Below are 27,084 nucleotides of genomic sequence, written 5' to 3' on the forward strand. Positions count from 1 at the left end.
AATGTTCCGGGTCACAAACTGGACTGAGGAGGAAATTAACTCTGGAAAAACACACCGAAATGCTGCTACCTTCTTCTCCCAAAGCGACATGTAGCTGAGCGTTTAATTCGACCGAGAGAAAAGGACTCAACAGGTGCTTCCACCAAAAAGGAAAAGGAAGAAAGCGGGGCTAGTTTTGACGACGTGGCAAACAAACAGGTGCCTGTTTGTTAGGAAAAAAAGGAAAAAAGTAAAGAGAAGAAGAAGAAGAACACGGCGAGGTTATTATTCCATGTTCGACCTCCTTCTCCTGGCTGCTTTGGGGAGGTTTATTTACGCTCAGTGGAGGGACACAAGGTTGTGTTTTCGATGACAACTTGCTTTTTTAGTTTATAGGATCGATTCCTGCTTGACACACGGTAAATCATTGTTATTGTTGTTGTTTTTATTGTAGTTTAGTAGTTTATCCCCCCAGGTACTGTTATATCAATCTGTTGCATCTCTCTCCCACCCACACGGACATTAATTTGGTTGAACGTCCCAGACAGACAGAGTTGGGGTGTTTTTTTGCACATCACATCCAGCGTTGCCATGTCCTTTTATTATAAGCGACTTAAGGCTTGTTTTTCTGCAAAGTTGCTTGTAAATATTGGTGGGTTGTGGTTTTGTGGGCTTATTTCTAAAGTGTAGTTGCTTATTTTGGCTTGCTTCCAATATTTTTTAAATTATTATTCTTTAAACCAGTGGTTCTCAAATATTTCCATGTCATGGACCCCCAAATTAATATGTATTTGCATACCAGATTTGTGCTAGAATGTTTATCTTCTTTAAAAATATTCCCTTTTTTCACCTTTAATATTTTTTGAAAATAGCAGATCTACAAGCTCACAACGAGTCGCAAGCTTGTAACTCTAATGTCTACATAATATACAAGTCTAAAGTGCTCATGTGACCTAAAAGTTGCTTTCTTTTGGGCTTGTTTTCACAGACCTGGCTGCGTGTTTCTCTCGCAAAACCTGGCAACGCTGATCACATCACCACACTGGTCCCGGGATGTTCCAGTGCATCCCCCTGTGGCGCTGCAGCCGTCACGTGGAGGTGATCGATAAGCGCCACTGCTCTCTGCTCTATGTCCCCGATGACATCTATCGGTACTACCGCAGTCTGGAGGAGCTCCTACTGGACGCCAACCAGCTCCGAGACCTGCCCAAGGTAAGAAGAAGTCAGAAGAACAGCAACAGGCAGGCAGCAGCACCCCAGGGCTTTCACTTCATGAGATTAGACTAGCTGATTAGACACACGTAAGACTAGCTGTTTGCCATGGCATCAGCAGCTAACGGCCTGGGGATCCTTTTCCAAATAAACAAATAAACAAATAAATATTGACATGCCAGTCAATAGAACACTGTTTCCCCAACAGTGGGTTGGGTTTGGTTTGACGTTTGTGAAACGTTTTGTGTGCGACAGTTAAAGTACTTTGGCACTGGCAGTTTACAACAATGCTGAGCTGCATCCCGTGAGAACCTGGTGGGAACTGTGGGGACAATAATTGCGCAAGATCAGCAAACCACTCACCCCTGTGTGTGTGTGTGTGTGTGTGTGTGTGTGTGTGTGTGTGTGTGTGTGTGTGTGTGTGTGTGAGACACACAGTAGCTGGGAATTTTCCTTGTTTCACACCTGCCACACTCTGATTATTTGGGCTGATTAAATTACGTTATAAAGTTTTACAATTAGTGCACTTTTAGTTCAGGTTAGTTGGCATTCATTGTCACTCATTCCAAAGATTTTGTTCTGAAATGTTGAAAGTCTACTCAACAAACCCCCCAACCTGTTTGACCAGGTGACACATAAAGTTACATTCCTCTGGACACCATTTAAATTGAAAAAGATAAGAACTTATGATTTACCACTAAGACTTGACCTAATTTCCATGATATGACCCAATTTCCATAATTTCAAGAGAGAATTTATCCAGTAAAGTGCAGGAGGATTAAGTGATGTTGGGGTAAACAGCCATCTTAAATTTGACCCAAGCCCCCCTAGATACAGTTAAATAGAATATAGCTTACAGACTTGGCATGCTGTTCATTAAGACAAGGAGGAGAGCTCAATCAATACTCTCTTTCTTTACAAGCTAGGAACTGGAGATGCAACACTGATCTGTCAGTGTCATACTGGCGTGTAATGTGAAACAGCTCCACTGACAGTGAATTACTCACTTTTTGTCCTCAGCGATATCTTTTGCAACCATTATTTATAAATTATTGCAGCTGCTATAGCAGTCACTTAGGAATACAATTATGTACCTTCATCCTTGGGGGGGGGGGGGGGGGGGTCATCAAGGGTCCCTTAACCACTGTCAAACTGGTGTGTCTATTTTGAGAACCACAGCATATACAACTTAAGTATATGCTGTGGGTTTAAGTGGTTCACAGTTTCCTCCACCAATTCAGAAGTCAGCATGCCATCAGGGTGGTGTTAGAAGTTAGTATTCTTTTTGGATTCTGTCAATGGCAAACAGTAGTGGCTTTTCACTGATAAGACAGGACCACATGACATGATTAACTTAATAACATTTTGTAGAGTGGTGGGTTCTGAGCAAATGGAATCAGTCAGAGAGCATGAGAAACTATCCCAACGTTATCCAAGTCATTGCGGTTCAAAGAAGCTAGAACCAACCAATTGGATTAAATTAGGGTTGGCAGGATAGCCTATTTTGTACATTTGCTAGGCTCTCCTTATATACCTGTGTAATTATAAAGTGTAATTATAAAGTAATAACGCATCCACCAGAAATGAGACTATTCGGGCACTAATTTAAACCTTTATTTTCTTGTAATTCTTATTGAAATGAATGAACCCTTTAGTATTTAAGAACTTGTCCTACAGCTTTTACAGAAATAACATGTAGAGAATCAACAGAATACTGTACTGTATGTACCCTTGGAGATATGAGAATATTTGAGTGCTAGATATGCCCATAAACAGTGTTGGAACACAAGGCTATAGAGAGAGTGACCTTCCATGGTTGACAGTTTACTGCCTGCTGAAGAACAGCACAGGTTCTGGTCAATTGAAAATAATAAAATGTTAGTTTTGTGGCAGGTTGGCTATTTGTGAATATGTTTCTGTATTCCACTTGAGCCATTACAAAAGTATCAGCCTAAATTGTAAAATACGGGCCCACAAATCAAAAGGCAAACTTAGTTGTCCTGGTCTGTGTCGTTGCAAGGATGGGATCAGCAAGCAGCAAGCTTAATTTTATTGGAATTATCACAACTATCACACAAATTGCACAGCGATATAGCAAATTCCTACACCCATTACAGAAATATTCTTAGTATGTTTAGAATAGAGAGGGGGGGACTCTTGCGATGCCAACAACAGACATCACTGTCTATTGTGTGCCTTGGCATGTGACTAATGCCATCTCTGCGTGCTGAGTGAACCCAAGAAACGTTCAGTTGGATAAACCTTAGGAGCACGCCAGCCCAGCGCTCATTGTGTAGGCTTCATCACATTTGCCTCCAAGGTGGCTAGATGTACTAACACTTGTCCCACTCCCTGCCTGAAGTCATTATTATATTATTGACAGAGACGCCCAGCAACATCGCACAAAATCATCAGCTTAATTGCTTCTTCTACAGAGTCTTTTTTTTAAGTCAGAAGAATAGTTAAACAATTAGTTTAGCAGAGTAAATACCTTCAAAAGTGTGTATTTGTGGAAACTTGAACCACAAGTTTGGCTCTGTGGGAATGTGTACTGGCCAGTGCTAGTTTCTCTTGACACGGTTCTTTTTTGTATGGGAAGGCTCATCAAATTAGCAAACAATAACCCATTTGTCTATTATCTAAAGATTCCCTTTATCTATCTATATGGTCCTTGGTTTTCAAGCACATGCAAATAACCTTGTTTTCAAAGAGTAGTTGCTTGCTAGTTTGCTGAATGTTGATGTATGAGCATATCTCTGAAGAGGCATAAAGGACTAGCCTTCTATTGCAATGTGTACCGTCTTAAACCATTAGGCTTCCATCCAATCAAGAGTAAACAGTATGCAAAGACTTAAGTTTGTAGACAGACTTAGTAGTAGTAGAGATGGTTTTTCTTAAGTCAGCCACTTTCAATTTTGTGTGCCAGTCAGACGTGGACGATAGCTTGGGGTGTGGCAGTGAATGACAGCAACAGGAAGAACAGGTTTGCTGCAACATTGGGAATAGACAGACACACAGTGTAGGAAGGAACCCTTGCTTCACCTCTCTGATTTTATTATCTTATATCAGTGGACCCACAACACGACTTGTCATCGGAATGTTCCCTTTGCTGTGTTTTGCAAAATAGACACTACAAAATGTAATTATTCTGTTATCTCTTGAACTTGGAGCCTGACTTAGGCTTTGCACAGTAAAACTAACATTTTCAAATATAATATAACAATTGAAAGAACCTAAATCAGTTGAAAACATGCTATTTGAAAAGTTGAAAATGCATTGTTTTTGTCAAGCGATGACACACAAAGCATAAATCAGGCTTATGTCTTGGATTGCCTAATATAGAATCCTTCAGAATGCCTTTATCTGCTTCCTGTTGTCACTAGGCTCTCTGTACCAAAGGAGTGGCACACACTCCAAGTGACGTAAACATTCTGAGACATTTAAACTGAAGTGGCCAGAATTATAAGAGACAGCACTCAGATTTTATCCTTTCTATTATTATCTTTCATGCTTCTGTTTTGACTCTAGAAAATGAACATGTTTCACAGATGGAATTAATTTAAGGCCTGCATCTGTTGATGATGTAATCCAGAAATGAATCCTGGAACTGTTCTCTTACTATGGATGAGATTCTTGTGCTCACATTGCCTGTCACTTGGGTGATTTAGCAAGGATATAGGACTGGGTTTGGTTTCATAATTGTTAGTGCCACAGAGAAATTGAGCTCATTGGATGTAAAGTTTTAAAGAAACAAGGACCACCAGACGTTAGTCCTCTATTCATTTGTTAGTGGGGTAGGTTGTCTCTCTGGATGATGATGATTAGAGCTTTAGTTCTTTAACCACCCAAGTACATAAAATTTACGAAATAAAATCTAACACGAAAAGACATAATTTGTGGTCAAATGCAAATTCCTTGACACTTATCGGTATGCTATTTTACCTCAACTCTGAAAAAGTTGGCTAAGACAGCAGCTTCAGCAGTTAATTTGTTCTGATAAACATTTACAGTGGCACTAGTAGTAATAGTGCTTCCATGTTTTACTTAATACTGAATTTAGATTGAATCAATGTACGGTAGTAAACCAGTAAGTGGCACTATTCACACCATTTTATCAATAAATATGTATCTTATCTTTCAGCCATTCTTCCAGCTGATAAAACTAAGAAAACTGGGCCTGAGTGACAATGAGATCCAGAGGCTCCCACCAGAAATAGCCAACTTCATGCAGCTGGTGGAACTGGATTGCTCTCGAAATGGTAAGAAGGAAACCGAACGAAAAACCTTAGCACAAAACATTCTTTCTCTTATTTAAGATCAGTTATAAAGTTTTGTGTCGCATACACTGTAAAATTCTTATGAAATAAATAATTATCTTCGTTTTACAGTATATGTAATTATACCATATATACAGTAAATGTATGCATTTCCCATTGGGGTGGGAAATCTATACTTTCCTGGCTTATGTATTCTGTACATTTCCTATGAGGACAGTAAATTGTAGGCCCATGGTAAATTATAGATCTCCCAGTAAATGTGGAGAAAAACATCAATTAGTTTTAAATTAATTTAGGTTAAGTGTTGCTATTAAGTATGGTTAAGTCTAGGCGTAAGGTTAATTAATTAAATTACGTTTTTGACGCTAATGTGACACTGAGTCTTTAACATCTTTACTCTGTAAAGACTGTAGCTGCTATGTTGTTTTTTAGCGCACAATGACTTTCACGTGCCTTTTACTTTGTAATTGGTATTGTTGACAAATACAGTTGAACTTTGAACCTTGAAGTTCACCTTAGGACTGTGCAGACAGCTGAGCTGACTTGAGTAGCTTCCTGGTGTGTGGCAATGGCACACGTCAACTGAACATTCAAATAAATGATCATTCAGTCAACTCTGTTTGGCGTGGCCATTATTAATGATGATTGGGTTCAGTTGGCGCTTACTGTAAATTCTTTTTTTGTGGAAATTCTGTTCAATTATATGTACTGTAATACAAACACCTGTTGAATGTTATTATCCAAGTAGAACAACTACAATTCTATCTATACAACCTTCTTGAATTATAAGAAAGATCGGGCCACAGGCCCAGTGGCAATGTATCGTTGTTGTCGGGTGGAAACCTTGTATGTCCAAAACCATTCCTTTTTTATTATTTTAAAAACAAATGTAATCAAATTTACGGGAACAAAATAAAAGTTGGAGAGGTTTCTTCCCTATAGCAATGATATACAGTATGCCTCTGTATTTTATTCCGTACATATGATCTTCCTTCAAATGTTTGGTAAATATGCTATTGTAAGAAGTAATCAAATCTTGTTAAACCGTATATGCTGCATTTTAAGACGGAGCCTGAAAATCCTGAATATAATATATTTTGTTTGTCTCCTTTCTTATTCAGATATAATGGAAATTCCAGAGAGTATCTCATACTGCAAAGCCCTCCAAGTTGCAGACTTCAGTGGTAACCCATTAACAAGGTAGTTGATATAAACAATTAAATACTTACTTGTTTGTCCTCTTCAGTTGAGTAGTACAGTATGACTCAGATACACTGTACAAATACTCAGAGGTGGAAAAAGTACTTTTTAAATTGAAACTTTTTTGAAAATGGCAGATCTACCAGCTCACAACGCGTTGCGAGCTTGTACATCGGCTGTTTTCGAATAGACAAACTATAAATTAGGGTTTAATATTTGCAATGTATGTTTTGTAATAATAATTAAATTAACTGGTTAACTGGTAACTAACTAATGTTTTCAAATAATCGTAGTGGAGTAAAAAGTATTATTTTACCTCTGAGATGTAGTGGTGTAGAAGTATAAAGTATTGGACATTTTTAAAACTAAGAAAATGTAAAAAGTACCTAAAAATTGTACTTCAGTAAAAGTACTTAGTTACTTTCCACCACTGCAAATACTCAATTTCATACCTGCAACAAGAACTATGCACTTCATTTTATGACAAAAACACACTCACAAAAAAAGTTAATTTATGACAGACTGAATGTTGTTTGTGAAACTAGTTCCTACCGTGCAACGGGTTCAAATTTTAATTGCTTCTACTACTGTACTATTTTGTGGAAAAACAAGTTTGAACTAAACCCGCTGCAGCTTCCTCCAAAAAGCATGAGTGACTGGGCGGTCAGGAACAAATTTTCTTATTGGTTCAAGTTTTGACATGACAATTTTACAAGTGTGCTGAACTGGCTCTTGTAACTTCATTCACAGACAGCATAGTTGAAGCTTTCTTTCATAGAACTGGAAGCCACTGCCAAACATCAGAGAATAATTACACAATAAGCAGAAATGTAGCAAGCTTTACTTTAATGCTTCTAAAAATGGGACATTCTATGACAGCATCTCCTCTCATAATACTGTGTGTGTGTGTGTGTGTGTGTGTGTGTGTGTGTGTGTGTGTGTGTGTGTGTGTGTGTGTGTGTGTGTGTGTGTGTGTGTGTGTGTGTGTGTGTGTGTGTGTGTGTGTGTGTGTGTGTGTGTGTGTGTGTGTGTGTGTGTGTGTGTGTGTGTGTGTGTACAGGGATATGAGGGGGGAGAGCGAGGGGTATTGTCTGCTAGTTAATCAATCACGGATGGCGAAAAACCAGAATTACCTTTCGTCTCAGTTTGGGTGTCTACGGTCTTGATACTTTAAGAGTGCTAGCTCTATTGTGTGATACAATACACACATACTGTTCTCATTTTCTACTGTGGTAGGGTAATTTTCAACTGTAGAAGGGTAATTTTCCACTGTTTTATTGGGCCTATTTTTTTTTTACCATTCTAAAGCAGAAAGTCTGGAGAAAGGGAATGCATCAGTCAGTTTTAAACTAGTACCTTTTCCTTATTGTTGAGTAAAGGGAAACCCCAGTAGGCATTGTTTGTCTTAATAGTCATGAATGAATTTGACAACCTCAGCTTGATCGTCATTTAAGGGCAGGTACACACTGTAGGACTTTTAAAGTGGTCGGGGAGTCATCTGATCGCTAAGCATTTCACACTACACAAGTCTCTTTCTTGAAATCGGCTGTCCTATATCGTTGTGGTTTTCACACTATACGATTGATCGCCGACAAGGGATCACACACTGCGGGATGTTTCACAGGACTCATCGGCGAGAGTGTAGAGCCCTGCAATGGCAGCAGGATCCCGCGGTACCCACAGGTCCCAACACAAATCTTGCGGACGGTTGAATAGGCTCCCTCTCTCTCTCTCTCGTGTGTGTGTGTTCCACTTCTACGTGAGCAGCAGCTCGTCGCAAAATTTCTCTCTGTGTGCAATTCCTCTCTAATTAACAGCCCCCCTCCTCGCTCGCTCGCGCACACTCACTCACTCTCTCATTCTGTTTAATAATGTTTTTAGATCTCAATGGAGATATTGCAGGCTTATACAGGACTGGACGGTAATCTTGCGGTACTATGCAGGGCAAGACATTTTCTGTTGCGGGCAGCAGCAGTGGTCAGGTCCAGCCACCCTCCCCTAGCCATCTGGCTGTAATGTGCTCTCATTGGCTGTAGCACGGATCTCCTTGCAGAGTGATCGCAACTCTGTTGCTGTATGATGTCCAGTCGGCGACAGAGCCAAATATCAAACCTGCTAGATATCTAGAAACGCTCGGGAAGGCATCGCCGAGCACTATTATCGCGGCCAGATCCTCTCGCAGAGCCGTTCACACACAGCGAGCAACACCTATCAAACAAAGCCCAATCTTGCGTCAGATCGGGGGTTTTGTCGGCGAGCGCCAAAAAAGGTCCCCGACAGCATTATTGGACCAAATATCTTGCAGTGTGTACGGGCCCTAACGTGAGGCAAATGTTTTCAAAGGGGGTGTCTATCCCATTTTCAATGCGCTAGACCCCTGGGAGATGGATTGCTCAGGTGGAGCACAACACCTTCCATCAGCTCCCGGTACTTACCGCATGACACAGTTACCCAAGCCGTGCTACTCATATGCTGAGTGAGCGATGCCTGGGATCAAACCCAGAACCTTGCGGTCCAAAGGCGAGTGCTCTACCGACTGAGCTACCCGGACATCTAGCTGACAAAGATTAGGATTCGAAATTATATATTTTTTACAACTGATTAAATTGAGGATGTTTAACTGTCTGTCATACACCACAGATAGTATAATTTCTTACAGCTGACTTAACCAGTAAGGGAGGCCGCTTGGGTTCAAATGTCAGTAATGGCTGTGAGTGTCAAAGTAATGGAAACCTGTTACAGTACGTATCCTTCTAGAAGGCTTGCAAAAGAAAACAAACACAAAAACGGTTGTATAATACAATATATTAGATTTTACGTAAATGCTGTATGTACATTTTGATTCTGATGTAATTTGTTGCTCTGTAACTTTTCCAGATTACCCGAGAGCTTTCCAGAGCTGCGGAACCTAACATGCCTTTCCATCAATGATATTTCATTGCAAGTCCTTCCAGAGAACATTGGAAAGTAAGTCTGTGCACTCAGTGTTTCATCATAATTTATGTGATTGGTCGGTCTGGAACTAATTTTCTTATTGGTTCAAGTTTTGACATGACAACTTTACAGATATAAAAAGATACAGAGCCTGAATACAAGATATTTCAACTGTTTATCTGTATTACTTGTGCATCATGGCTGGGGGATGTATTTGTACATCAAACCGCCTTATGCTACAACAACAGGAGATAGGGTCCTGACCTATGGGTCACATGGCTTGGCAAGGCTACTTACTTACATGGTAATGCAACAACTGGTTGAAAAATGAAGGTAATTCAATGTCAGTCACAAGGTTTTATAGTGAGAAATGCAATCTTCTAAATCACAACCACCATGGATGCCCAATAGTTCTGTATACAAAAAAACTAAACAAAAACAGCATATTGCAATGAGACATCTTAAAGGTAGGGTAAGTGATATTTTTTGGTTAAAACAAAAAGTATTTTGTTAAAAGGTTAAAATACTATATTCTGATAGTAATCATTGCTATAGAGTGTTTGTTCAGTAACAGGAGTCTCCCTGTCTCTCCATCTCTTTAATAAACAGAAAATACATTTTTCGGTAGGTGTCAAAATCTCAGCCAATCAGGAGAAAGTACCAATTTTTAAGCTTAATTTGTATAGTGTTCCAGTTCCAATTTTGCATGCTCATTTCTTAGTGTCATCACTTCCAATTTCACTTGTTTAATCTATATCCTGATTGAGTTCTCTATCCTGATTGGATAAAATTGGAAATGAAACTGAAACTGAAACGAAAATGCATTTTCTGTTTAATAAAGAGGTGGAGAGACAAGGAGACTCCTAATACTGAACAAACACTCTATAGCAATGAGTACTATCAGAATATAGAGCTATTTAACAATTATTTTAACCAACGCAAATCACTTACCCTACCTTTAATAGATTTAATGCAATAGTCAGCGACCACACACTAAAGCAGACTTAAAAATATGTATTTGTGAGTTGAGTACCCCTTCAGTTATTTTTGGATGTAATTGTAAGCAATCATTTGCTCTGATTAAGTTTCTGGATGATTATAAGTAGATATGTAATCTTCCAGAATTAACTAACCCTAACCCTAATACCATAATTGGTGGTGATTTTGTATCATTGTTGTGAATTGTTTTTTTTTGGGGCGTAGGCCAAAGATTCTTATGTTCTGTAGAAACTACAATGAGTGGCAATAATGTTAGAATATAATTTAATTTGACAATGGCAGACTGTAGGAAGATTGATACAAATCTTATGATGTCCACCGTTGGCTACATTGTTGCAGTAACATTAGTATGCCTTCCTTTGTGTGTTTAGGCTTATTTCTTAGTCATTGCTAGTCTGCCCTAGTAATCCTACAAATAATCCGTAGTAAGTATTGGTTTGTATCATGTGATGTATTGAAAAGTTTCTCTTGAGAAATTCTAAAGGGAAACAGGAATAGACATCATACTGTTGGTCAAACCTGGTGTACCATCAGTCTGCTTGCCTCGTTATTGTCTTATTATATGAATTTCCGCTGTAATTTCCTCCAGCTTATCATATCAGTACCTCTTCCCCTTGAGCAGAAAACATACCCACTATATTATTATATGTAATGTATTGTCTTCTTTCATCCAGGAATATGAAATACTTGATCCAAGATGGCATATTAATTTACATCAGCGAAACACTGTAGTGTAGCTGATTATATTTATATCCCTTAGTTTTAAGTTCAGCTTTAATAACATTTTGATACTTTCTGTAGGTTTTATGCAGATTGGTCCCAGTGGAAAATGGCATAGCCAGTCTAGACAGCACAAATACAGTATGCTGCGAGAACGTTAACAATCGAGCCAACTATTTCCCATGTATCCATCTAGCAACAAATGTAATGGCAAAGCTCTGAATGCTTGTAGTTGAAAGGGGATTTGAAGGGGAATTTTCCATTTTAAGGGAAATAGATTAAATAAAACTTAAATAATGCTAATGGGCAGGGCTGATTATTTGATTTACTCACAGTTTCTGAGTCCTGAGTGCACACTCAGGACTGAACAGGTTGAATTGTTTACGAGCCATTTTGGCTCTCCAGAACGCAAGGCTTGCTCAACTCACTAATAAATAAGCCTGTTTTAGTGTCTGGCTAGTGGGAAATGCCACCGGTGCATTTTAATAGATCATTGAGGTAGCCTGGATGGCATGTTTTGACCATTGGATCACATGCAACAGCTTCAACCAGAGTGAAGCTGAGTAGAGCTTGGTCTGGACTTGCCATGTTGCCATAAATTAGGGATTATTGCTTAACATCACGGGTGTAATGCACAGATGCTTAGTGGGTGTCTGTCTGGTGGAATGAGTCAAGATGGAATGTTTCTTTTCTTTTTTTGCTCTCCCTCTGTCATAATTAAATCAGCATTATAGACTTTTAAATAATGATGCCTTTATTGTACTTTTAGAGGTGCTTAATGTTGGTACATTTCACGAATTAATGTTGTTACTCTGGAATACATATACAGCTTATTTCAACTGTATAGGCCTTTTTTCCAGTAGACATAAAGAACTCCAAAAAGAACACCACTGGCGAACCCTAGGGTCCTTGTTCTGGGGCTAACATTGGGTGAAAATAGCAGCTCAACAAGCTCTGTAGACAACACAGAACACAAAAGCTTGTAGATAGGCTATTTTTGGCTAAGACATTTGGTGTAGAGGGGAAAAGGAACGGGACCTAGTATAGAGCCCTGGGGGACTTTGGTCAAGGAAGTATAGAGTGTTTAAGTGGTTAACAAACCATGTGCTCCTTGTGGCATTTGAACCATGTGCTCCCTATGGCATTTGAGTAATTTACCTCCCTTAACATTACGTCTTCACTCTTCATGGGGTTTCCTCTGAAATGTCCTGTATTCTCTGCCGCAGACACACTCCTTCTTTGTCTTGGTACCGTGTGTTATCTGTGTTACGTAACGCGATGAGTTAAGACCTGCTGTCTGCCAAGGAGCGACCGTAATGAAAACCATAACACAGTAGATGGTGTGAGATTTCAACAGTGAATTAGGACTCGTGCTTATGGGGTTGAATGGTACTTGTACTCGATCAACAGTCCGCTCACATCAAGGTTGAAAAAAAGCATAGGATTTTGTACGGTAGACCTGAAGCATTTGGTTTCTGTTTAGTTGCTGGTTTGGCTTAAATACTGAAGCTAAAATTCAGCTAGTGTGTAACTGAACCAGGGAGATCCTGTCTGTCTTTTTAATCTCTGGCACAGTGACCCAGGATTGTGCTAAAAACAACAACAAAGATATTCCAGTATTGTTGTGATGTAACCATTAAGGGTTAGTCTGTCAGTCTGTCATTCAGTACAAACTGTTTATAGGTTGCGTTAAAGAATAGTTATTTTAGGTTTTTGTCAAATAGCCTTAACACTTTTCAATGTCCAGTGGACATTTCTCTGTAAGTACAGTGTTAATTTAATTAAATGTTTTTAACTATCTCACAAGAACCTTGCGATACGCAATATCAACCCAGCCCCCAAAAATGACTGACATTTAATATTTTTCTTTACTTGTGTTATGAACATCAACCAGTGTCTGAAGAAGAACTTGTTAACTGCCATGCCACTATATTACAAATAAATACATTTGAGCCCCTCGGAGGAAATTGGAAACATTTGTCTTTTCACAGAGCAAAGGAATCCGAATTGTCTGTGTGTGAGGGCTAAATAATGTGAATACTTATTGAACCACTCCCTTAAGTGATAAGCGGCGAGCGCTACTTGACTTTTTGAATGTTGATAAAGAACACAGAGTATATCAAGACTGTATGACTTATCGAATGTTGATAAAGAACACAGTTCTTTATCAAGACCATAAACCTTGTCCCATGTGAGTACAGTAGGCCATTTCATTGTAAAATCCCCCATTAATTGACTAGGTGTTGTTGACACACATGCATAACCCTGCACTTTGAACTAAACAGTCTGAGCGGCTCTTGCTGTGAAGACGTGGTCGCTCTGAGTGGGCTGGAGCTGTTCTGTTTTGGACAGCTCCATAGTTGTTTATGCTGCAATGGATTTTACTACCATGATAAGACTGACACACCTCAAAACTACTTCCTGATGTCTGGTCCTTAGGGAACAAAAGATGTTTTTTTTTATTTTCTTCTTCTTCGCAGCCTTGTTTGACTGTCATGTACAATGAAAGAAGTGATATGTATCTATGTCTAGACGGAATGTTCCAGATAGACACTGAAATAAAAATGTAATCATCTTTTTCTTCGCCTCTCATTACAGCCTCTCCAATTTGGTATCATTAGAACTCAGAGAGAATTTGCTGACGTACTTACCAGAGTGAGTATTCTACCCAGTATGCTTACTGTACAGTACTGTAGTACTTGATCTCCTAGAGATCCATTATGGCCACCCTCCAGGGCAGTGTGAGAGTGATCTCGGCTTTTAAAGCTGATATATTTTACTGTGCTTTAACATGGAATTTTCTCTTGTAAGCATATCATTGGCAAGCTATGTTGATTTATCGTCTTTCTTAAATCTTTATTTATTTTGTTGTCTTGCTTGTTAAAATAGAAGTTATTATTAAGATTTCCAATGTGTATATTAACATATTTAGAATGTATAACTGTTGTTAGTTTAATTTGTCCACCCTCTGCTATCCACAGGTCACTATCGCAACTACAAAGACTTGAAGAACTTGACCTAGGCAATAATGAACTGTATAATTTGGTAAGATAGTTTGGATTTTCTTCGACCAGTGATACATAAATAAAAAGGGCACCACTCAGGTTTTTCTTGATCTTGTGCAAGTAAACTGGCATTCCGTTTACTTGTAATCATTCTATTGGCACAGTGCAGCAGTAGTCCTATCAGGCCTGTCGTAACTCTCTGACACTGGAGGATTGAGTAACTTGATGACAGAGGAATTCAAGTCAGACTGCTAAGGAATGCCCAAATGTGTTACATTCTTCCACACTCTCAGAGATAAACTAACTCTGACGAAATTGGTGCAATACAAATGGATAGCATTTCTGAATACGTAGCACTAGTTGGTTATCTGTCATTTGTTTTTGTTTTTTTGTGACACCTCTCTTACAATTCCTGTTTTTTCCACCCACACAGCCAGAAACAATAGGCCATCTTGTCAGCTTAAAGGACTTGTGGTTGGATGGGAACCAGTTGGCTGAAATACCTGCAGTAAGATAACAATGGAATTAATATTTTTATTGCTTACATGCTTTGTATTCAAGATGACTTCATCACTTTTACATTTAGCGCCTCTAAGTGCACCAGTGCATATTACTGAAACCAAGTATAGTCTCAATCTGAGTAATAACTCTTCTCTTAGCTGATTTTAACGTTGTAATAAAAAAAAGAAAGTGAAGATAAAAAAATACACATTTACAAATAAATGAATTGCATGTTTAAAATATAGATTTGATAGTGAACTGATTGATTTGACTATACCATAGTAGTGGTCCCCAAATGACTACATGAGGCCAGATATATCTCATTGTGATCAATTACTTGGATCATCAGGATGAACTTTGCTTTAATCTTATCATCTTTTGGTTGTTGATCATATGCTTAGTTGCTTGATAACTAATGATTCTATTTGCTATCAGTTTAGTAAAGATAAAAGTTTATTGCTTACTACAAAATCTTTTTTTTTATTATCCTTAGGAGATGGGCACTATGAAAAACCTTTTGTGTCTAGATGTTTCTGAAAACAAGCTGGAGCATCTACCAGAGGATTTAGGAGGCCTTATTTCACTCACGGACCTGCTGGTGTCTCAAAACCTCATTGAAGTTCTACCAGAAAGCATTGGTCAGCATGTTTTCCTCTGAAGCAGCTTACTGACACAGTGTGCCATTTTAATAAATCTTGATATTTATTAAATATTTGATATTTCATTTAAAGCAACACCCAAAAATGAAAAATGTGTCATAATCTACTCTAATCACGCCAGTTGTAACACAGATGAATTTCCTTTGTCAACAAAACATAAGTGTTGTTTCCTGTACTACTTCATAACCGACTCTAAAATAACTAACTGTGTTGAAGTTCCAAAAAGGGCAAAAAATACCCTGAAATTACTCAATACTTTGTAAAGGGCCTGGTCACCTTTGACTTGAGTTGTTTAGAGAGTCTGTTTTGAAGTTGTGCTGAGAAAATACGCTGTAAAATCCTGAGTGATAATTTAACCATGGAAAATATCCAATGAAACCAATGGTTCCCGTTGTACACTCATAGAGTTCAATTGAATCTCAATATGTCACTGCCCCTAAGTGTTATGTGAACATGAGGGTGAGTAGATAATGACAGAACATTAATTCTTTGGTGAATTATTCCTTTAGGGTGCGGTCACACCGAACTTAAATTCTGCCTATGCGGCGATGCCAATGCTTTTCAATGGGAACAGAGCGTTTTTGTGCAGAAATACGCATATGGCAACAAACCGCTCCGTTCCCATTGAAAAGCATTGGCAAAATTAAAGTTTGGTGTGACCGCACCCTTAATGTCTATTTAAAATTTTATGGAGAAACCTACTGGCTGAAGTGAAGCAGCAGATTGTTAGACTTATACAGAAGTGTGAATGTTTTGGTGGCAGTCATGTCATTTCACCTAATTCAAAATGTCTGTCTTTGGATGTTTTTGTTTCTGTGCAGGAAAACTTGTCCAACTTTCAATATTGAAAGCAGATCAGAATAGACTCACCCAGCTTCCAGAGAGCATCGGTAACTGTCAGAGTCTCACTGAACTGGTGCTCACAGAGAATCAGCTCCAGGTATGTTGGTTACAATGCTGGTGTTTGTCTTTTTAAAATGGGAAGGAAATACTTCTCTCTGTGCAAGCCCTCCTTTGTTTGTTACAATACCAAGGGAGCACTCCCCTGTGTCCATTATATTAAACCCATTCCAAACTAAATCTACACATCCCAGCAGCAAGTTGACAATTAGTTGCATAATAGGCTGCTCTTCCATGGGTTTTTCCGTCACTCGCTAAACCTACACAAGTCTAATAAAAGAAAACCCTCCTTTGGGTTCTACTAACAATCAACAACTCAAACAGCGCAGATTGAACATGCAAGAAATTAAAGGAAATAAAAATACAAACACACGCGCGAGCGTGCAAAAGCAACACACTTTTTAAGGTTTTTATTAGAGTTTATTGGCTTGGCATGAAAGGCACTTTATATACTTAGTCTATAATGTCTAATATATCTTGTACAGTATATACAATAGCTGCTTTATGTTGGGTTTTAGTGAAGGGACAAGCTTTGTCTTTTGCAATACTAGTGTGATGATGCCTGTTGGAACTTGGAACACATGCCCCTTTGGAACGGGTTGGTTCTCGACAACCGCTCATCTGATAGACTTCACACTCTACTATATACTGCACTTCCTTGGTTCCTCAGCAATATAGTGTGAGGTTGATGGGCACTCAAGTGGTGCAGCGTAAACCCATTAAGACCTGTGGCTGATTCTACAAAATGCCTTCTAAATCAGTAGTTCTCACACTTTCAAGATTTTTACTAAATGTAAAAAAAATAGCAGATTGCAGCGCAGCTGTGAGCTTATATATCTGCTATTTTTGAATAGCCAACCAAATCTAAAATGACACGGCTGCTTTCCCGGTTTTAATGGGTACCTGCCCACCACCGTGGAGTCTAGGGGTTCGAGTTTGCCCCTGCATCCGGTTTGGCCAAGTGTCTAGACATAAACAAAATTGGCAGTTCCCGAGATACGCAAAGGACAGATACACACACACACACACACACAATTGGCCGTTCCCGAGATACGCAAAGGACAGACACACACACACACACACACACACACACACACACACACACACACACACACACACACACACACACACACACACACACACACACACACACAGAGATTTGTGTAGATGGACTACTGTATAACTGACTCTGAGCATGCTATAGATACTAAAACACCTTTTAGTCAGTTCTCCTGTGCAGTGGATGTCAATAGAAACTGATTAGGTGTCCGTTTTAATTACCAACAGCCCCACCTACCAATTTAAAATGTTTGCTCTGTAAACATTGTGAGTGCCTGTATTACAATAACGATTAACTTTAATTTGCCTGATTGTCCACAAAGACTGTCGGCTGTGTTTTAGTTGTGCTGTTTAGTTATTTTACAGAGCACTGCCTATTGTTCTAATAATGAAAAACCTTGCGATGTCTATTACATTTTTGTTTTGTTTGTTTGTTACAGAGTTTGCCTAGAAGCGTTGGAAAACTGAAGAAGCTCTCCAACTTTAACTGTGATAGAAATCAACTAACATCGTTACCTAAAGAGGTAGGATTTGCATATCATAACTTATACTTACATATGTCACCTACATATGTCACCTAAATAGCTAGTATTTACATAATATCATAACATAGATGTATGTCACTAACACCATTACCTAAATCGGTAGTATTTACATATAAAAGATGTATATCATTAACATCATTACTTTAAGAGGTAGGATTTACATATCATAACTACATATCACTAACATAGTTACATGCATTTAAGCAATAAATCATAATAAACAATGGACCACAATGGAAACAAGCCCCCTCTGGCTTTTTTGTGTTATCCTTTTAGCATAACCTTACTACTACATGTACTGTTAACAATCTTGTTAATAAAGTATTCAATCGATTAATCAAGCACGCAATAAGACACAAAAAGAAGTGCTTTATCTCCACTTCAGATGCCGCAACACTGCTGTGCAAATAACCTCCATAAAGCATGACCTCAAGTGTCAAGTGTTTTATTGCTTTTATGCAACAGCATTGAACTGTCTTAAATATATATATATATATTTTATTTATGGGATAGTAGTATTTGTACTAAATACTGTTTGCTTTCAGCCCTCTGAAATAGTTCCCCATTGTGTATCGTTGCTATAGGCAACTTAACGCCAGCTGGACTGTTACACATTACATCACAAAGTGATACTTTTACCAGTGATTTACCCGTTGGTGTATTGCGGTTATTGGCACGGCTCAGAGTGCCTCTTGGCCAATCACAATGTGCCGTTTGAAGTAGCTGTTTTATAAATATCAGTGAAAGTTCTGACGCCTTCAAACATGATCATCTAGTACAAGTTAGGTTAGTAATTATTTACACCATTCTCCTTGATGAAACTACGCAACTATGAAACTTTCTTTTGTCTTGTTGCCTTGTTGAATAAACTTGCCATGCCTTAATACTGTAGATTAATCATATGCTAAATTAATATTGAAATAGAGTGAATTTCATGTACATGTTTGAGGCGTAATAGAAACAGCCTTGTTTGTTTTTCTCTCATTCTATTTGCATTATCGTCTCGAGTTCTCTGGCCTGTTCAGCTCTGTCCCTATTTAATTTGTATGGGACATTCTTCTATGACCTCTTGTCTGTTAAAGTGAAGGCGAGCCTGGGTTAAAGCTTAATCTGAAAGGCCTTTTTAGAGGTTATACAATGCCCCTGTGTCTCAATGATGCAAAGACTGCAGTGTAATAACAGTCCAACGCACTTGGCCTAGATAATGAATTGGTGGTGGTGTCACTGTTTCTCCAACCATGAAAATCGCATGACATTTCTAACAATCACAATGATAGCCTGACCCAAGTATTGAACATGTTGTTTGCTGTGTTGCAACTTGACACACTGGCTTTATTTTTATGGATTCTATTGATTAGCTACTACTAACAATGAAGTCCTGCTCTTGTCCTAGGCTGTGTAATATCTGTGCGGATATCACATGATAACATGCAATCAGATATAAGAGAGATAATCCTGGATAACGTATACAGTGTGAAATCGATTGATTTTGAGGTGGCATTCAAGCTCCTTGTCTACTGTACATTATTCACTCTGTTGTTTTTGCTGACGTTTGGCTACAGTACCCCTCACAGGGTCAGGTTGAAGTTGAGCATACTGTAGTTTAATTATTTCTGTAAATACACAAGCTTAGCCAGCTCTGGTTAGCGTGATGAAACCACAACAGTATGGATACTCTGCTCAGGTCAGAGCCCAGCAGATGAATAGATTAGTCTGCTGCACTTCATTTTGCCCATCGTGTCTATTCTAACTACTGGGCCTAATTGTACCTAATTTTAGTTTGATGTCCCGCTTCCTATTGACATTCAGTTGGTCAGCCATTAAGGTCACTGACACTAATGGCAGGGTAAAGTGCCTACATGCTCAGAATAGACTGTCATGCTGCGTTCACACTAGCAGCTACAAAACAACAAAGCCCGGTCAGCGAGACTGTCTCAGAGTCACTGTGAAGTGTTGCTCAACACTCTTGTTGATATCATCAAGCCTGTGTCTGTGTGTTTGAGCGAGAAAAATATAAAAGGCTTGGGTAAAAAGAGTTGACAGCAATAATGTTTTTCTCGGATTAGAAGCAGGAATTGTGTGGAGAGAGAAGGGGAGTGGAAAGGCAAATGGCTTGTAGCCTGTCACGTTGTAGCTTGCTGCTAGTGTGATGAGAATTATTTTGGGCTTCTTATGTCCCAGTATTGCAGAAGCCTCTTTTAGTTAGAAATAAACCTTTGTGATGTTTTCTGGATTAGAATCTGTCTAACTTTTGTGAATAACAAAACGCTTCGTTCCCATTGAAAACCATTGCAAAAAGACGGCCACATACAGTAGGCACATATTGATGGACCTGTTGCACAGCCAAAGCCTCTCAACAAACACTACTACAATCTGTATTTGTCATCCAAAATGGGATTCTTTTTGACAAAAAGACACTTTCTAAAGGATACAGTTGTGTTCTTTTAAAATCTGTTGTCTTTACCAATGTGTTTCTCCTTGCCTCTGTGTATGTTCCCTAGATTGGAGGTTGCAGTAGTCTTAATGTCTTCTGTGTACGAGAAAATAGGCTGACAAGGATTCCTTCAGAGATCTCACAAGCCACAGAGCTGCATGTCTTTGATGTTTCTGGAAACAGGTAAATTAATCTCTGTTGTTTATCATAGGTACATTTGCACTGTGTAGCATTCTACTGCACTTAAATGTTGCAAAATAATGTGCAAAATTAATTTAGAATGTTAGTCTTGTTTGAATATACACCCACAAGAAGAGTATTGCAATTACTGTTGATAAAGATTACTGGATATAATATATCATATTGGGGATGGGCATTTGTTTGTAAATGTGTACACATGGAATGCTCCATGGTTAAATGAGGTGAAACGTAGTGCAGTCATATTTATACAAATGAATTGTTTAATTGACAGAAGAGTATTACAAGAATGCAGTACTGTTGATAAAAATTACAGGATAAATGTATTATGATACAAGGAACAAGATATTTTGAGATTGGGGGTCCGCGGCCAAATACATATCATTTTGGGGGTCCATGGCTTGACGTGAAAAAGTTTGAGCACCACTGATGTATGGCAACATACGTTTTCATAAAACTGTTGGGATTTAGAAGACATTTGTAGAATCGGCCTTAGGTCTTAATGAGTTCATCTATATTCAACCAATGTGTTCATGTTGATGATGCCGAGAATTTGTTCATATCTATTTGGAAATTCTATCATGCAGCATCAGATCTTAATTACTGGATGTGTGAAAACTATAAACATACCACAAATGTCACATCATTTCTTTTAACAAAAACGTTGTTCGTACAATATTTGCTCTTTATATCCAGGCTTGTCAACTTACCGATGTCCCTGACCACACTACGTCTTAAGGCCCTGTGGTTGTCAGAGAACCAGTCGCAGCCTCTCCTTACCTTCCAGACGGATGTGGATCCTGAGTCCGGGGAGAAGGTGCTCACTTGTGTACTGCTGCCCCAGCAGCCCTGTGAATCTGACCACAAAGGTATGGATATTATCATATAAGTCAATCTGTATAGCAAGTGTGTGCTACCCTGTCCTACCTAAATTGCACAACTGTCATGGTTAATAGCAGTAAATTTATAGCAGTAAATGTGCTGAGGTTTTTACGTTATGGCCAAAAGACCAAGCTGTCCACAACGGGGTTCATGATCCAAATTTGATCTGTTGCATCTCATATAATATAAGTGTGCACAAGAGATTCTTTGGTTTCGGTTCCTCAACATTGTAGCAACAATAAAACAAATAATTATAAAGAATAACAGGAAAGGAAAGTAGTAAGACGAAAAATAGGTAAATCTGTCCAGTAATAATAGCTCACTCTGAGGTGCTTTTGAAGGTGTTGTGTGCCTACTTCTAAATATTAAAGATACATACAGCTGTCTTCTAGACGGCTCACCCTTTGGTGCCGCGATGTAAAAATTATAAAAACAACGAAGTAGTAACGAAGAAGTAAAGAGCTACAATGTCGGTGAGGAGGCCAAAACAACGATGTTGTGGTGCTATCTTGTTTGAAATTGAGTTAGTTTGTATGTATTTTAGTCTTTGTATATGTAAACAATTAACGCCTCACACCACTACATGCATGACGTCATGAAATGGAGACGTAGAAGTGCCTGGCGTAATTCTCTGTAGCATACAGCAACTGACAAACAGCACAGTACATGGAACGGCTCCAAACCTAACGATTCATTGCATCCGTGGTTTACAATATGACTCTTGAAGGTCTTGAAGTCCCCTTAACCACTTTCACCCTGGTGTCCCTGTTTTGGGCATGACATTATAATGTTAATGATTACATTTTGTAATTGTTTTTTCCAAAATAGCAGATCTGCAAGCTCACAACACACACTTTTAGATCTGCTATTTTCATAATAGCCGATGTATAAAATAGCACTTACGTGTTTGAAAGGTTTGCTGTATGAACAGCCACTGGTGCAGTGGAGAGCGATATTACTTCTCATGAATACGTTATAATTGTATTGCTTTTACTACATAATGTTCCTTCCTCAGTGAAATTACTTAATCCCAAGGCTTTGACATTATCATAACATTCAGTCCTGGCACGTTCCATGAGCATTACATTCAAAGTGCCCTGTGTTTCTGATCACATTATCACATGATGTGCTTGGAGAAGCACAGCTTGTGCTGCGCCCTCTGATCCTTCCCTCGACTCGATGTCGATTACGAGGTCCTGCAGGGATCACAGCGCCTTTAACAGACGAGGACCTCCCCTGCGCCTTGAGACCCTGGTCCTTGGCTATGTTTTTTTTTCTTCCAGAAACGCAGTGGATTGGACAACTAAAGAGGCTTAGCAGCGGCCCGGGCTGCTGCCATTAAAAGCTCGCCCACCGGGGGAAGAGACGTTGGCTGAGCTGAGCGCAAGCTCTGTCAACGCCTCATTTGCTTGTTCTATTGTCTTTTTTTTGTGTGTCATTATCCTCAGCCTGAACTCTGTTGATGGCTTTGATTCATTGCTAAACGATTACACATCTCCTTCATATGACGCTGCAATTGAGTGTCCCTCAAAAATAAATACCATGGTACATTACAAATAATACAAAATATATATATATATATATATATATATATATATTTTAAAAAAAAACTTTTTTTAAAAAGTTATACAGTAATCTGTTTATATTTTATTTATTTTCTAATATATGAATTTTTATGACCTGTACTTAGATTAAATGAGGATCTAAGACGAAGCTGGGGAGCTTGTGTGTGTGAGAGTGGGGCTGGGGGGTTGTCTTGCTGTAAGCTAGTGACTAAGCTGGGATTTGAAACTGTGATCTGGCAGTTTCAAGCTCTCCTTTATGAGCCCCGTGTCATGGGACCGCCTTCATATCTGGATTTGGCAGATTTCAGAGAACCACTCATAAATGTTGAATTTACTCATGACAAAATATGCGCTTAAACGTGTTGAAGCACATATCGTGCCTTTCTGTAAAAAAAACCCAACCCAAAGCATTCTAATCTAGAGTGTATTTATGTATGCAGTATTCAGATAAGAACTGACCTCATAGCCTCAGACATTTATTCAGATGACATATTTAAATGCTGTTCCAGGGTCTGCTAATCTTGCCCGCTCTGGAGCCCTGGAGAGCCTGGTGAATGACACGATGGAAGACACATGGGACAATCACGCCGTGAACAGGATCAGTGCCATTCACTTCCTGGAGGAAGACGATGAGGATGACGACGAAAAGGTTAGACCAGGGGTGTTTGATGGGTTAATGCGGCCTTCGAAAATACAAGCCAACGTTCGCACGGAAGGCTGCAGGCTGTCAGCACCTTGTGAAAAACTAGGTGTGGAGTGAACAGACTGTTGCATTTTGCAGTCTTAAAACCCGGAAGTGAATTAGCATTGATGAGCCCTGTGTTCCACATTTTGTTATGACATAAACTGCACCAGTTAAAGTGTTACATTTGAAATGTTTATGTAGTGCTTGTTCAGTAACGGAAGTCTCCCCTTTTCCACAGCTAAAACAGAAAGTAAACGGAAATAAAAAATTCAGATCAGGATGCCAATTTTATTCAGTCAGGAGAGAGAACCCCACAGAGATCATTTATCAGCTTCAATTTTATAGTGTTCCAGTTCCAATTTTGTCTGCTAATTTTGTTTGTTTCATTACTTCCAATGTCACTTGTGTATCCTGTGTCTTGTACGAGTTCTCTCTCCTGATTGTATAAACTTAGTAAAACAAATCCCAACCTGAAAATGCATTTTCTGAGATGGGGTGACCCCTCTTACTGAACAAACACACTATAGGACTGATTATTATCAGAATGTAGAGCCATTTAACACTTATTTTAACATGCAAATATAACTTACACCGCCTTTAATATCATAAGCCTTTGTTTGCAACAGAGATTATTTTCTATTCTGCTGTGGGAACCCATAGCGGGGAAGGAAAAAAAAGGGAAGTAAAAATCCAATGCAATACGACGTTATGTGTGTGCGACAGCAGCGCCGTGATCCGGACGCATGTGTAATGGGAGATGTAGTCATTAGGTCATTTTTTAAGCCTGAGAATTGTAGTCAATTTATAGGCGGCCCTTTTATTTTCTAACATTTTGGATTTTTCACCAGCAGTTGTTGCTTCATATCTGATTATGAGTCAAAATCGCCTCATTTGTCTTATTTGTTTTTGGGAACAGACATTTTTAACATCACTTAATAAGAACTATGGGATTTAGAATGCGGAAAATAACTCTGTGACACAAGGGGGTAACGGAAGTGACGTCAGACTTCGGTGGGGCTTAAGTGGTTAATCAGACTAAATTGATTTAGTTGACAATAAAAAATAATCATTTAATACATTTCACATTGATCTATAAACATAAAAAAAAGAAATGATCCCCAAAAAAACCACGCACTTATCAATTACGGTAAGCATTAAGCGAAAAAGCAAGCGCTAAAAGATACTCGATAGTTGCAGCCCAAATTAATACTCACTATATCTACTCCTAAGATTCAAACTACGTTATTTTAATGTCTACACAGGGAACACTGATGCGACGGGCCACGCCTCATCCCGGAGAGCTGAAGAACATGAAGAAGGCGGTGGAGAACCTCCGCAACGACCTGAACGCCGCCAAAGCCCTGGACTCCAACAAAAACGAGGTCAATAACGCTACAAACCCAGTGACCACGTCTGTGTGACCGTGTGACATCGTTTGACCTCAAAAAAATGTTCTTACCTCCTGTCTCTCTCACCATGTTCCTCCTCCTCCTGCACACCTCCTTCAGTCCTTTATTTGACCTCCATCCCCCCAGTGTGGCCTTCCCTCCTCTGCCTCCACCCATGGGACACCAGCACCTTTCTCCAGGCCTTCCATCATCAGTCCCGTCGCTCTGCCAGGGCCAGTGTGCCTTCCTCTTTTTAAATCGGTGGTTCTCAAACTAGATAATTAACGTACCCCCCCCCCCCCCCCACACACACACACACACACACAGTTGGGTATGTATAGGGCCACGGACCCCCATAACTCTTGAGAGTGTACAAATGGGTTCATTTGGTTCCATTTGTACACTAATTGGTTGCTATCAATAATTTGGCTGGGGACCCCCTGGAACCTTCTCAAGGTCTCCTGGGGGTCCCCGGACCCCACTGTAAGAACCACGGTTTTAAATTATTTTTCAAAGCAATAATCTGCACAGATTTGTTCCTTTTTTAATAAGATATTTTAAAGATTTTAAGAGGTCTCTTTCTTAAAAACATAAATTAGGTAGTTGCACTATTCTAAGTCTTTATAATGTTAAAATCTTAAGTGTATTATATATATTTGTTCTATATCTATTTTTTAAAACACTGGGCAACTGTTTCTTTTTACATTTTGGGGATACATAAAACCAGGACTTTTTGGACCTACTGATTAAGCATTATTGTAAAGACATGTGTGAATATTGATACTTTTATACTTTATGGCAGCTGAGATGTAAATAAAATGTATAGCAAATTTCTTAATCGGTTGCAGGTTTTTAAAAATGTTCTTTGGAGTTGGTACGTTATGTTTTTCCCTTTTACACTTTTAAGAGTAAAGCAATGAACAAAGTGCAGTTTATAATGTCTATTAAAACCACATAATTGTCATTGGGTAAGTAGACAGCCTGAATCGTCATTTAGTCAATTTTCAGCACCTCTGGTTTAACATTAGTGTTACATTTGTGATATGCACTGGGTTTATCGACACATTATGGATTCAGTGACTAATAACACCTACTGTACCTTTATGGCATTGAGTGGAAGTGACGAGGCTGCGTGACTTTTATCTGCTGTGCTTTAGTGCTTTGCAATGTTTATGCAATAGATGCCAAAACAGCTGCAAAAAAAAGGTTTATTTTTAACCTCTCAAACCCTACATACTTTGTTGACCACGGTCCCCCAGGGGTCATATTCTTGGTGAACTCCACCAAATCTCATCACTGAAAATTGCAGATCGCCAAGCTCACAACGCGCCATGTTGTGACTCGTTGTGAGCTTGTAGATTGGTTATATTGCAGAATGTTCACTTATTACGACATGCCCAGAATAGGGACGCCATGTTCAAGTGGTTAACCACTTTCAACCGGGTGTCACTATTTTGGCCATGTCAAATTTGACAAATTTACAAAAATAGCTAAATTAGACCTACACGCTCGTGTTGGGAGCTTGTCTGTTTTTGCTATTCTTCATATGATGAAGTCACTACTTTACAGAATCAACAATGGATTAATTGACTTGTTTCTAGTGAGCTCCATATCAAGGAGGGGGGAAATGCAGTTAGAAGATTAAAAAGTGAAGTGTCTTAATAAAAAGCTTATTCTTTAAAATGGTACGTCATCAAAATTGTTATTTGGGTTTTAATTTGATTGCAATAAGTGAACCAGAAAGTGGTTCCATTTTGATTTTTTATTATTTACTTTTCATGATCAAACTCTACAAAATACAGATCTCATATAGGCATGAACAATGAGCCTAGAGATTTGGATGACTTTAAACCACTGATCCAATAAAATGGGTGCAAAACTAAACTGTTTCATTATTCGTTCAACTTTGTTAGTCAGATTATAACAATCCTTAACCGCCTAA

General features: G+C 38.9%; 1 protein-coding gene across 3 annotated transcripts; it reads left to right on the plus strand.

The window, feature by feature from the left end:
• Nucleotides 1–27,026, plus strand: lrrc1 (leucine rich repeat containing 1). 3 transcript variants are annotated; one of them, XM_080450051.1, is made up of 16 exons: nt 1–398; nt 968–1,191; nt 5,333–5,450; nt 6,590–6,668; nt 9,546–9,635; nt 13,920–13,976; nt 14,303–14,366; nt 14,760–14,834; nt 15,321–15,465; nt 16,308–16,426; nt 17,886–17,969; nt 20,492–20,607; nt 21,319–21,491; nt 23,579–23,718; nt 25,017–25,136; nt 25,263–27,026. In XM_080450051.1, the coding sequence occupies exons 2-16, from the start codon at nt 1,033–1,035 to the stop codon at nt 25,272–25,274; spliced, it is 1,551 nt and encodes a 516-aa protein (XP_080306177.1). In that variant the 5' UTR covers nt 1–398; nt 968–1,032; the 3' UTR covers nt 25,275–27,026. The 3 variants fall into 3 exon arrangements, with proteins under 3 accessions (XP_080306177.1, XP_080306175.1, XP_080306176.1); XM_080450049.1 differs by having other exon boundaries at nt 25,017–27,026; XM_080450050.1 differs by having other exon boundaries at nt 1–260; nt 25,017–27,026.
• The last annotated feature ends 58 nt before the right edge of the window (nt 27,027–27,084 follow it).

This window comes from Gymnoscopelus braueri (assembly GCF_963280865.1).
Source record: "Gymnoscopelus braueri genome assembly, chromosome: 14".
Taxonomy (NCBI): domain Eukaryota; kingdom Metazoa; phylum Chordata; class Actinopteri; order Myctophiformes; family Myctophidae; genus Gymnoscopelus; species Gymnoscopelus braueri.

Excerpts from the sequence above, each read along its gene's own strand:
- lrrc1 (XM_080450049.1), top strand. The coding sequence starts at position 1,033 with ATGTTCCAGTGCATCCCCCTGTGGCGCTGCAGCCGTCACGTGGAGGTG. Across the intron at positions 5,451-6,589 it reads ACTGGATTGCTCTCGAAATG|ATATAATGGAAATTCCAGAG; the intron begins GTAAGAAGGAAA and ends TTTCTTATTCAG. Across the intron at positions 9,636-13,919 it reads CTTCCAGAGAACATTGGAAA|CCTCTCCAATTTGGTATCAT; the intron begins GTAAGTCTGTGC and ends CTCTCATTACAG.